This window comes from Zootermopsis nevadensis, unplaced genomic scaffold (genome assembly GCF_977971745.1).
Source record: "Zootermopsis nevadensis isolate Lab colony 2312 unplaced genomic scaffold, Znev_1.0 Znev_ptg000008l, whole genome shotgun sequence".
Classification (NCBI taxonomy): domain Eukaryota; kingdom Metazoa; phylum Arthropoda; class Insecta; order Blattodea; family Termopsidae; genus Zootermopsis; species Zootermopsis nevadensis.
In genome coordinates, this window is record NW_028259140.1 from 8,743,416 (window position 1) to 8,756,540 (window position 13,125).

The window sequence follows — 13,125 nt, forward strand, 5'->3', positions numbered from 1 at the left end:
TCATTCGACACGTGTCGTTGTTTGTCGTAGAAAAAAATATCCCCAAACCCAACATCTTCACCGATACTCGAGCCCAGAATAGAGATGTAATTAAGGAGATGCATGTTCAGACACCATTTTTTATTCGTCTATTAATTTCCTGGTCATATAACTAATATATTTTGGGCCTTGTGTGAATATTATTTTACCATAAAAACCAGCATTGTGTGAAGTGTTCAGTTTATAAATCGAAGCCCATTTTTCAGGAAATGTCCTGTGCCGTACATTCGAAGTAAGTTTTAAATAAATATTAAATAATATTTAGATAACCACACCCCTTTCGAAGCCCTTCAACGACGACTTTTATGCCAGTTAATTTCAAATATGATGTCCGTCAAGATTGTGTGTGTAGTATGTTTGTGTATGTATTTACATTATATCAATTTCTGATATGTTTCCATTTATCTCAATTCTTGCCATAAATTGTCTCTGGGAACGCTAGTCACATGTTTTTTCAAAATTCACAAAAGGCATCTTGGCAACTTTATTTTTGTCTTTGTTTCTGTCGTTTTTCACACAATAAATATATTATGTAGACTTGAACATCCACGACTAAATACATTTTATGATCCCTCTTTTAATCTGCAATAAAGTTGTATCATTTCTCGTTTGCCACCCTCTAATGTTGCCATGTACGTATTTATGGCCAGAGGAACTATTTGACATCATAAGTTATTGCGGAGGATGATTATTTGTTGATTACATGCTTCTAATTTTAACAGTGATTGTTAAACAATAAATAAGTGATGATTATTTTCTTCTCATCCTCATTAGTGGCCACTTGAACTTGAAATCTGTCAGTGGTTTCGTGTGTGTGTTCATCCTTTTAGTGGTTTTGGAGATAAACAGACACGTTTTTTTGCAAAGACAGCTTAAAGAAAGAAGCAATACTACTTTTTGTAATCAAATGTGGAGTACTGGTTTCTGTACTTTCGACCTATCTTTTGCATTCACCTTATGGAAAGGGGGGGGGACGAGATGACGTAACGCGTCACTGCTGAGGCGTACGTCTCTTTGAGCTCGTGCTCATCCCCGCCTCTCAATCCGCATTCAACTATAGGCTGTAGCGAAACAATAGATCATCATCTTAGTAGTTCAAGTTCATGAAGTTGTCAGGTATTTTGACTTCATTTCCGCCACGTAAATTTACGAGACATGCAAGTAACGGACTACTGACTGAGTGACCGGCATTCGATTCCCGTTAAAGATCATCTACCACATTCTTACTCGTAGTTTGCTCCTTAGCCGTGTATGCAGAGACCTTTAGAGTGAAGCGGATCGCACATCTACATCTCATTCTTAAAAACTTTGTAGGTTTCCTCGAAGGCAAAGCAGCATTGTCAACAGGAAAGGTAAATTTATCCCTGTTAAGTTCCACACCATGAGTGGATTAAGGATACAGATTTGCTTTGTTGTAACTTCGGAGACTGATCGGCTTCACGCTCCGGCCGTGTGAACTCGCAGTGAGTCCCAGACGCTCACCAATTTGAATTTTATAAATATAGTACATGGGATTTGGATTTGCAGCGGTTGTTTGAGAAATAAAATTGTAGGAACAAAACTGTCACGATTTTCAGTGTAGAATAAGAACGTTTATTTTGTATTTTATGTTTGGATTTATGTTGTTCATGAAGTCTTAGGGAGGAATAACAATTTAATGAATGTTATGATACTTCAAGTCGATCAATTGAATTTGTCAATTTTATCGTTGTGAAACACAGTGCAGGCAAATTTTTAAGGAAGAGATTTGTGTTAAGGGTATTATATTTGAGGAATATTCCAATTTTCAGACAATAAAAATGAATTGCTTGGGATGTTTACCCAATTCTTGGATAACATCACTTAAATTCTGTCCCTTAGCAACGCTGCTTTCTGTTCTAAAGTCGTTCGCTTGCAAGGAAACATTTATTTTCAGATTCAGATATCGCTGGATGGTTAAGGTAGATTAATGTTTTGTTTAATTCACCAAGACGTATTTTAGTGTTGTGGTTGATGGTTTAACTCTAAATAATGTTCACCTATCATGGTATGACAGTTCTAATTTCACTGATTTCTTACAAAAGCAGATGTATTCTGCCTATTTGAAAACCAAGAAACCAACTGGCTGAACAAGTTGAAATTAAGAAAATGCCAAGAATTGTAATTTTACTTATTTGCGGGAAACAGCACAAAACATTTTTTAAAGACATATGTTTTGGGTCACTCTGTACTACGTACAGTTTTGAGCGTGAGAAAGTGATCTCTGGTTCTTTCACGAACCGGCGGCGTCATAACCCTTGATGGCTTCAGGGCATACAGCATTCCTCTCCCTCCTCTTTATCGGTGGAGTGCGACTACACTGCCTAATCACTGATCGAATCTCGTCGACCTGTACGCTGTCTTGTGGCATAGAAACGACTGTTTCACGTTACGTACAGATCAGGCTGACAGAATCGCCTTCGATCTATGTTCTTCCTTCAGGTGTCAGGCCAATTTTCACAGTCATACACAACAACAAATAAAATTAAAATTGTGGCAGATTTGAGGATTTCTCGGTGGTGAGGATGATGGTGGTGTGGTTATTGACGCCGTGTAGACTCTTAGGTAGATACCGAAACTTCAGCCCTGAAGATGGAGGCAGTATATGTCTCCGAAACGTTGGTATCTATATAGTAATCTACACTGCCTAGATAGAAAGATTTTGGATCAAATATTGACATCAAAATGTTGATAACATGTCATTACTGTAGGGGGTGTTTAAATTCAAGAAATTTTGATGATTGTCGGTTGACATACAGCACAAATATCTATTTTATAAACGGATCCCATCACTCTCAGATCAAACCGCGTAGAGTCAGCAGGTTTCAGCTTGTTCCACCGTACATTGCAGGATGGCATTCGCATGTGGAACAGACCATATTCTGTCCTTTACTGTAAGCGTGTAAAAGGATTTTAGGGATGTAGGTCGAGTGGGAAGTTGTGTTAAAACGAGGCAGCGAAGACCGCGGGGTATCTATTCTAATTATTACCCATATAACAAAGAAAAACTATGCCATCAGCCAGGGTAAAATTATTGGCAATTTTGTCTTGCTCCACACGATACCCGACGTACATCGACATGCGACTGAGTAATTGGAGATTCCAAGGAAACCAAATTACCGACGTAAAATCATTTCTGTTGTTTTTTTCTTTAGAATACTACTGTTTATGGGTTTGGTTTACATTCGTCGTTTGTTTCAAGGTGGTCTGTTGATGCTAGGCCAAGATCAGCCTTCATTCATTCATTTATATTGTTCATAATTGTATTCATATTAAATGTGTGAAAATTGCTTTTCACTTTAAGGGACGGACATAGATCGAATGTGATTGTTAATAAAAATGCCGACAAGAATATTTGAACCTATGAGAGACAGAGAAAAAGCAAGCACAAATAACAGTAAGGTAGAGAGAATTACAGAAAAGGGTATTTATAATTTGTACTCTAACCAAACTCTGATCAAACCAAGGATATTGTGATGAGCGGAATATGAAGTCGTTTTCCACTTCCCATGCTCTTAAGCTGTTTCTCTAAGATCCGTGTAGTCTGGTGGAAGTTTACTAACATTTCGGATGTGCTATTTGTAGATCGTCGCCCTGATGATTGAAATTTCACCTATTCCTGAATTAAAGCGTTGGTCTTTAGTGTAGACATTTTTTGCGCGTTTTTATTAATTTTCGCTGCTCCGTTGTTCGTAATATCGTTATTTATTTATTTATTATAAATTAATACTCATAAAGTTACATTAATCGGCACATGCGTGATGTTTTTCGGACTGCTAGTAGCGCAGCACGTGACTTTACACGCCGAATACGTCACAGGCGTTTGCTTAACTCTCCGACAGTACTGTGTGTGTGGCTGTGATCCGCCACTACTACTGCGTACTAGATTCAAGAATAACCAGGCGGACACCATTTATAGATCTAATTGAACTTCACCTTTACATGTGTCGCGCGCACCTAAAATGGCTGCAGATGTTTTCCCCGGAAGTAACCTCTGGAGTCTCTGTCGATAGGACCTTACAGTGAACTTGTCACACTGGCCGTATCTTCACGTACCTTGTCGCGTTGTGATTGGCCATTCCGTTTTAACACTCGTTTTGGCGACTGCATGATTTCCGTGATTCTTAAACCACGTACCGACTTATTAACACCACGACCTTTGGGTTCAAATGTAATTCTCCGACATTAAAAATTATTGTTCATCATTCCTAGAGAACGGTCGTGGGTATTAAAACAGTCGCTCTGAAGGATTTATTTAGTGGTGAAGTCAGTGTTGAGAAGATAGGCGTTACCTTATAAATTTCACATATATTTTTTCATCGGCTGATTTCTAAACTGTGAAATGGCGGGGTACAGCAAATATATGAACTGAAAGCACATATAGTCTACAAGCATATAAATAAATCGAACGACCTTCTTCCGCGAATAACAAGTCCTGAAATGCGCAAGGAATTAATCCTTGTTGATTCCTAATGAAACATTTTCTGAGTAAGCATGGTTTTCGTGCTGGTGACGCACAGGCAAGAAACACTTAACGGTTCTTACAATGCCACGATTCTAGTTTAGTATAGCCCAGAGGTTGAGGGTTGACCTGCCATTTTAAAACTCCTGTTCCACGTTCGTATTGCGTACTCCGTCTTCAGTCGTTGTTCCGGTAAAATGCGCTGTGGATTTCGTTATGGATCTAGTGGAGTGTGGAGGGATGTTACGATGAAGTGAAAACTTCTTGCAGTGCTTCCAGAATGTGAGTACAGTTGCTTGGGGCCAGTTTTTAAATGAAGGATTATTATTTAAATGCATTTCTATGAGATCGTGTGTTAAACATTTTTATGTAATCGGGAGCTATAAAACACTTTTATAGACTGGGTTATTAAAGTATATTTATGTCAAATTAGGGATTAAAACACGAATTTTACGGACTGAGAAGATATAAAATGTATATTTTACGGATATATGTTGATAATGCTTGTACGTAATATTTTTATGATCTTAAAAGTTTATTTTCACACACATCATATTCCATTATATTCGAACCTCATAACGATAAGAAGACAAATGTACGCTCTCTTTTAGGGTACACTATTTCAGAACACTTTTTTTGCTCTGATTCGAATTTGTTACAAGATATGTCTGTTAACAGAACTAACTTGTACTAGGTATATTGTACTTTGATTAATACAATTAATTGTGTTGTTGACAGAATCATTCAGCTGTGCATTATGTATAGGGTTGCCATATCGAAAGTTATTCCATAACTGATAATATTATTATAATATAATATTAATTTCATTAACAATTATTGTTAATGAAATAAATTTTCTAAACTAATTTTCTGCTCCATGATCTTTTGATTTATTGGAGTTTTGTATTAATTTCGTAGAATGTAAGTTTTATGGGTCAAGATGTAATTCGTCCAAAAAAGTAAAATCAATTAATAGCAACGAATTTGATCGAAGCTTGTTGATTAATTTTGTAAATTAGATATTTAAACAGACGGGCATGCGCCATTGTTATTGATAGGCTTTAAATGAGTGAAGTTTAAAGGTGCTGGATAAGCTAGCCATTACAAGTCATTGTTGTCAGGCTGGTTACAGGCATCGTACCTGAAAGGCGAAAAATCCTGCGGGGCTTACGAAGCTGGTCAAAAACCGGCATGACCTACTGTACGTCCCACCTTCTTTCCTTCATCTCGAACCGCACCCGTGGTAGAGGCGTGGTCCTAACGGTAGTGGGAAGTTGGTACAACTGCTCAACCTCGTTACGTTTCCCGTTCTTTGAAGAATAATATTGATGCTTTTCGTCGTCTTTGCGTATGCCACTGATTTATCTCCCCCTCTTCTCCTCCTTGTGTCTACGGAACCCAGAACTTGCACATAGGAACTGAAAATAATAAGCACAAATTAGTCTCTTACGACTTCATAATAATCTATCGAATGGTTTATCTACAGGTTGCCCCAAAAATTTGTACACACATAAACACTTTGATGGCCGGTCGTTAGTTGCTCACCGCTGTCAGCTGCCAGGATGCTGGCGATTGTTATTTTAACGCCCACCGTAGATTGACTATGGCAACCGAGGTCCCCATGTCGGAACACATTATTGTGCAACAATTACCTCTGGTCACATTAATGCTACAATAACCTTCATGATGTGGCGTTAATAACGCCTTTGGGATGTCTAAATGGTTTAGAAATGTTGATGGCAGTTTGAATAAAGGAGTCGTGGAAAATCTTGGACCGAAAACGGCCAAAATGAAATTCAAGCCAGAAATTGTAATGTACCAATGTTGTCAGAAGCCATGTGTAACTCTGGAGATAAAATGTTCGGAAAGACTGACAGACAATCCAACGGACATGAAAGTTGAGGGAACGAGTAAAGACTGTCAAGATTCTGGCTCCTGCTAGGTGAGGCAACTTCTCCTGCATAGCTGTTAGGCGTGTAGTCTGAGCAGGTATGGCAGGCGCGCCAGGTCTGAAGCCGATACTAAGTTTATAATTAATGAAACAATCACTTTATACTAATCATTTAATATTTAAGAATTCAGTCCGTAATGCAAAGAAAACAACTCTTGGCCATTACAAAGAGTCCAATACACATTAATTCTGATGTATGTTTCGCTATTATGTCAGTAGTAAATGACAGACTATATTTTATTTCAGGGAAAGGTTGTCATCCGACCAATCGCCTTCAAGCCAGTTGCCATGACGCCGGCGGCTCGTTTCACCAACTCTGGTGAACATTATGGGTCCACGCCCATCCTGGCGCGTCCCGGGTCCCAACTCACGCTCTATGGAAGTATGACTTTTCGACATTACTGGAAATATTCTTAATTAAAAACTTAAAACCATTTTAAAATATTTTTGTTTCACCCTCAAGTCGTTTTATAGTCGTGAAACAGGCGTAAATTTATCTGTTTTCCCCTAATTCTGCTAACTTAAGATTGTAAACATCACCACTGGCAAAGAAATGCTGAATTTTAATTTATGGTGTGTGTGTTTTTTTTTTCTTCAAAATTTAAATACAATACTTAAACCTGTAATATACCACAGAGATAAATAAGTGTTAAAATATCCGTAGGCAGCAGCGACCTCAGGCATTACCATGGCAGCAATTCAAATTACTCTCTGGACCGGAAACTGTTGTCTTCTTCTACCTCAACATCCTCATCGCCGGCTCTAGCGATGACGTCTCTGACGTCACTTCCACTGGCGTCGAGCAGAAAACTCGTCGGTTACGACAGCCTCGAAAATGTTCGAAAGCCCCTTACCTCTGGCATCTCGCACAACAACGGCAATGGAAACAGGTGAATCGATACATCGAATAGGTTTGACTATCGATTTTATGTTCGTAATAAATAAGCTTGGTACCATACAGTTTACATATTTTTCTTAGCACGTTACTGAAACACAGCGACAACTATGTCTTCATGTCACTGACTTGAAAATCGTCTTCAGTTCAAAGTCCTCTTCTTTCCGGGTGCTGTCTGGAGGCGATGGCGGTAGTTTGTTGGATCTAACGCCGTCACCTTCGGACTCCGGTGTTGCGGAACTGGAGGCTGCTCTCAGGGACCGCGACTCGGAGCTGGCCTACCTGCGTCAAACCATGGAACACAATGAGCAAGTTATCTTCAGAGTTTATCAGGAGAAGGAACGGCTGTGGGAGCGGGAACTTCGACGCATGAAGACTGTGCATGAGAACAGGTTGCGAGCAGGTGCACAGAAAGCCCTCAGACTGGAGCAAATGCTCATGATGCAGACATACCAGGTACAGTGTGATTATTTCCTCATGGCCACTTGTTTTGCGCATTAAGGGGGAGGGGTAAGAATATGGTCAATGAAAGTCGAAGAAAATCAATATACGAGTATTAATATCTATAAAATTCGTTAATGTGAGTGACAGTCAAAGGTTAAATGCAATTTTAGTGATACTGGTAGCAAAGAAATATGCGCCGAATTTAAAGTAGGCTTAAACGAATTTACCCTCATTTGTCCCTAATTTCTTTACGATGTATTTTGAGTATCTTTTACTTGTGAAACGTTGAATATGGTTGTGTGAGTGATGGAGTGCAAAAATAACAACTGATTAATGATCCGATTTAATTTAATCCGAATGTGTGAAAACTATTGAAATTTATGAATGGATTGATGTTCTTTCTGGAAGGCCATCGACCGTAACTTTTGCTTATGTTAAAGGGCAGGTCGATCGATGTATATTTCGAAGAAATTAGCATTAATCGAGGAAACAGACTTAGGGTTCAACAGAAATATCTCTTACTTTTGTGTTAGGATTATAAAACGTGTCTACATTTATATGAAATGCTCTTATGCAGACAAATAATGGGATTATTTTGACAAAACGTAGTTTAAGCTTTCGTTCTCGGCGAGCGTCTAGATCGCTGGAGCTTGCTAACGAGATTGCAGCAGGTCAGTATATTTCAACGTAGCGTAAATATTAGCGAGAAGATGTCCAAGACTTGGGTCGCGCTCAGTTGCAGCAGGACAAGAACAGGCTTCGAGAGGAGGCCGAGAGAGCCACGCGGGAGGTTGGAGAACTGCGTCAAGAGGTGGACCTCCTTCGGGGTCGTCTGGAGGAGACAGAGTGGGGGCTCTGTCAGAAGACTGGAGAACTTTCGCTTCTGAAGGCACAGCTGAAGGACTCGCAGGTTAGTGGCAACATTTGATGTGGTTTTTATATTTCAGAAGTTCGGGATTTGTAATATGAAAATAATATCGACGAACTGTGGCGCGCTCAGAAGAAATGTATTTTATTTAAGTTAATACGTAAAAGTAAAATTAAAGCTTTATGCTTAACATTTAAATATCTTTACGTTTTTGGGGTTTACATTTTGTCGATTTTTCATCTCGAAAAAAAAAGCTACGACATGGAAGGAACTGTCGGACAAACGCAACTTCGATAATTGATTCTGCTGTTGCACAGAATCAGCGGAGGTTGGAAAATGACTAAATTTTCTTTGTATTTCAGTTCTTTACACGGCGAAACTATTCTCAGTTAGTTATATATAAATCAATAAATGTTGTTCGTAAATAAATCACGGTGTCAATGACGCCGAACTTTCATCCGAAATGAAAAACTTCAAAAATTATATCAAGCTCAGTGCCTCTTCTGCCATTCATCCACCATTTAGGTGTGTGGCATGTATCCGAACATCTTTCCGGCATTGTTACAGTGGTTTTAATAAACTATGTACGGTCAGCTAAAGCATAGGAACACGCCTCCAACTTAATCATCTCTTTTGAAGAAGAATGTACTCACCATTATCGATGAATTCACGGATGACAAGTCAAGTAAGATATACGAGGTAAGCTTAACACCAGACTTGTATGATACCATTCCTTATTCAAAAATTGTTTCATAAGTGTGATGTTTTGTTGATGTGCTACGGGTCTTTTGTTTTCGGCTGATTAATCGTCAGGCCAGATATCGACCGGTGACCTTGACACTCGTTGTAACCGATCTCCCTTTACTTTTTTTTATTTTTGTTGGTTATTGGGCGCCAGTGGACCTCTTGTCCACGAGAGATGGTTGTCCAGGGTAGCTCCAGCCAGCAGAACACGCAGTCTGTACACCCAGGTTGGTGTAACGGCCGGACTAACAATGATTCAGTGGACGCTTGATTGGTGTCACTTTCTAGTGCATACGGCTTGTTTTTAATTTTTTGGGTTTATAATTTAGTACAATTTCCAATATTAAAACTAAATTGTAGCGGAGCAGTTGCCACCGATTTGTTTGGTGTCCAAAGAACGAGAGTCAAGTGAAGTCTGCCCACACAAGAGACCCCTGGCTCCCGAAAAAAAAACAAGTGAACAAAGGAGACCTTCATATAACAGTTGGTTGGACCGAAGGGTCGGTCGACTACATCGTACACCGATAAAATATCTCGGAGAAGGCGCACTGTAAAATATTCGCACACGTCGCAGAAACATTAATTACGTCTCCGCTTGCAAAAGTTATCCAGATTGATTATAAAATTTCTCTTCATTCTTGACTCACTTCCAGGTCGCAATTCGTCTGCATGTTTTCAGTCCTCAACATACATTTGGTACTTGACACACAGACCGTCATTTGCCTTCAATCGATTTGTTTAATCGAAGACCTCATGTGGTATTCCTTTCGTAGGGCGAGCAGACAACCAAGGGTCACGAGCTGCTTCACTTGCGTGGACAATCACGAGAATTGAAAACGGAATTGGAACGACACGAGGCCGAAGCTACTGTACTCCGCCGACAGATGAAGGAACGTGATGAGGAAATTGCTAGATTGCAGCGACTCATAGCAGAACTGGAGGAAACTAATCTAGGCAGCAAACGTCGACAAGATGATTCCGACTCGGAGGTTCTGAGGTTGGAAACAGAGATCAGCAGGTTGAAAGAACAGTTCGTTGAAGTAGGTTCTGCTAGCAAATTGAAACTTGCAGCTAACGAGTTAGAAGTGGGTAAGTTGAGGGCGGACATGTTACAGATCGAGAAGGAGCTAAAAGTCGCTCAGGCAGTGGTTAAGTGTAGTCATGGGACTTGCAATCCCAAAACTCAACAAACTGATAAAGTAGTAGCTCGACCGGACACTGAGTTGACGGAATCTGGGACCGCCAATACAGACGAGAGTAATTTGATGAACGGCGACCTGTGTCTGATGAAGGAAGTGGATCGACTTCGCGAAGAATTATCGGAGGAGAGAAATGAGTTTGAGCGGGAGCGAGTTACGTGGGCCCAGGAGAAGGAAAAGGTACTCCGTTATCAACGCCAGCTGCAGCTAAACTACGTGCAGATGTTCAGACGTACTAGAACTCTGGAAACTGAGGTGGAGAGCCTCACTCTGGAGTTGGAACTCGGAACCAAAACGGGACGTTCCAGAAACAACCATCCCGGCAAAAAACAACTGCCGGCTATTGATATGTCACACACCATTGAACTCTGACGTATCGTGTTCCCTAATCTTGTATTATATCAACTGATGGTTGATGGGGTATTTTGAAATATGTCGCGTTTCGTAATTAGCGAAAACGTATAAGCAATTCCTGTTGAACAAAGGAGGAAAAATGTTGAAATGTTTGCTACTGGGAGTTCAAATGAAATAGCCTCTATGTCATGGCTGCATTCAATAACACGCAAGTTTTCGATTGTCTATGAAATACATGCATACAGGCTTAGATATTTGTATAAGGTAAACTATCTTTATGACCGTAAAATAAGCAGATAAATTTCCGCCAATTTGTCCTTATTGTGGGTGCTTCAGAAATGAAAGTAGTAGGAAAATTACAAAAGAAAGACACCATGCAGTGCGTAGATTCTAATCAGTAAGACTGTATAAGGAAAACAAAGGAATATGCTTATAAGGCAATCGCATTAAAGCCTCTAAAACATATGTTTTAATTGCCCCGTGGTAAAAAACTTAAATTGGGAAAAGTTTTTACTAACGCTCACATCCATTGTCAAATATAGATTTAAACCCGCGACCCCAGCATTTGTCCGATCGTAAATTGCGCAGCCACAGGTATCCCCCAGAAAATCTGCGTGCCTTAACATGTACCTTTTAAATGTATTCTGAATGGAGTACGGGAATATGGCCAACTTTTATGCTAAATTAAGCATTACCAGGAAGTTTTTTTACTCGTAAAGTTAGTAAATTTGAGCGTAATGGAAGAAGTAACTATATAATGCAATTATTTTTAGATGCCCAAAAAGTGCACATGTCTTAAGCCCAGGATTTTTTTGAGAACTCAGTCATAAGCAAGGTATTTTCCAAAATTTTTGTACGGTGATGTGGAATACGAAGGACAGGAAGAAATTGTTGTTGGACTAATACCGTTATTGAGAATGTAATTTCACTATTTCAAATGTAATTATGACAATTATAATTTTCTTAATGTTCGTCAACCCGCGACCTTCAGAACTGGACTTGACTTCGATTCAAATATCCCGGGAATGATCATGGGCGTGGCTGTTTAACCCTTTAAAGCCGAATGTTAATTATATGAACCAGCTGTTTCAAATATCAGTAACTCTGTTTTTTGTGTTTTTTGTAATATATCAGTGTAAACAAGGATTATTTCTTTAAATAGCGTTAAAAAATGTATCTATGTAATGGAGAAGTGCTGTTTCCTTTGCGGTACGGACTGAATACTTGTGTTACTTGGAAAAATTCCACTCTATAGTAGCCCCCCATATTAACGTAAATCTTTTCCAAATCGCCGCCCAAGGCCAATATCAAAATCCAAAATTAACGCAGAGACCCTGATCCATTTCCCTTGCCCTTACTAAACCTATTCATACCAGAAGGACGAGAGGGCAATGCCTGGGAGCCTTCGTAGCCTCAAACCAACTTTATACCACTCCTCGCCCATTTATAACAGTAGTGCCTATCGCTACTCCCCCTCACTTTCTCCCCCTCTCTCTCTCTTTCTCTCTCTCTCTCTCTTCTCCCCCCTCCACCCCATAAATTGTGTCTCACTTCACCCCACCAATTTTCTATTTGTTCTACTCACTTGCTATTCTTCCCCTCCCCCCCCTCTCTCTCTCTTCGTCGTCAAGGGGTTAATAAATGTTAAATAAAATAATTGGATGTTGAAAAGCACAATATTATTTTCTCATGATAAAAGTAATTAAATAGATTGATGTTTCACTTAAGACAGTCGTTAAGATAATTCTAATTAATTAAAAGTCGGTTTATTGTGACAACGCATGTGAATTTGTGTGGATGTGACATTGAGGGGTACAAACGTAATTAGTAAGACAGACTAATAACTTAACTGGTGAATTACTTTATACCTAACAGGTTCTTTGTTATTTATATTGTGAAATAGTTGTAAGCCTAGTGCATGGAGTGCCCCATGACAGTATCAGTAACACATATTGTGTACTAAGAAATGTTTTTACTTTAATCGTCCAGACTGATAAACTGCAAAGGTTTGTAACTGGAAGCAGACTGTAAACAAGTTAACTCCTTGAGTGTATTACAAAAATGTTCATGTTGATCTTACTTTCCTTATTAATAAAAAGTGTATGCTTATGACATATTTGTGTGTGCGTTCGCGTGCTCCTCACTGTTGAA

At 39.3% G+C, this 13,125-nt stretch overlaps 1 protein-coding gene across 7 annotated transcripts in view; it reads left to right on the plus strand.

The window, feature by feature from the left end:
• LOC110839369 (leucine zipper putative tumor suppressor 2 homolog) overlaps positions 1 to 13,086 on the plus strand; it is a 62,899-nt gene extending 49,813 nt beyond the window's left edge. For 4 of the 7 annotated variants that reach the window (XM_087345000.1, XM_087345001.1, XM_022083520.2 and 1 more), the window contains 5 exons: positions 6,717 to 6,852; positions 7,135 to 7,360; positions 7,512 to 7,821; positions 8,513 to 8,719; positions 10,195 to 13,086. In XM_087345000.1, coding sequence (XP_087201126.1) covers positions 6,717 to 6,852; positions 7,135 to 7,360; positions 7,512 to 7,821; positions 8,513 to 8,719; positions 10,195 to 10,992 — 1,677 coding nt within the window. In that variant the 3' untranslated portion in view covers positions 10,993 to 13,086. Of the gene's footprint in view, positions 1 to 4,644; positions 4,802 to 6,716; positions 6,853 to 7,134; positions 7,361 to 7,511; positions 7,822 to 8,512; positions 8,720 to 10,194 lie in introns of those variants that run through there. The other 3 variants (XM_087345004.1, XM_087345003.1, XM_087345002.1) reach the window with 3 other exon arrangements.
• The last annotated feature ends 39 nt before the right edge of the window (positions 13,087 to 13,125 follow it).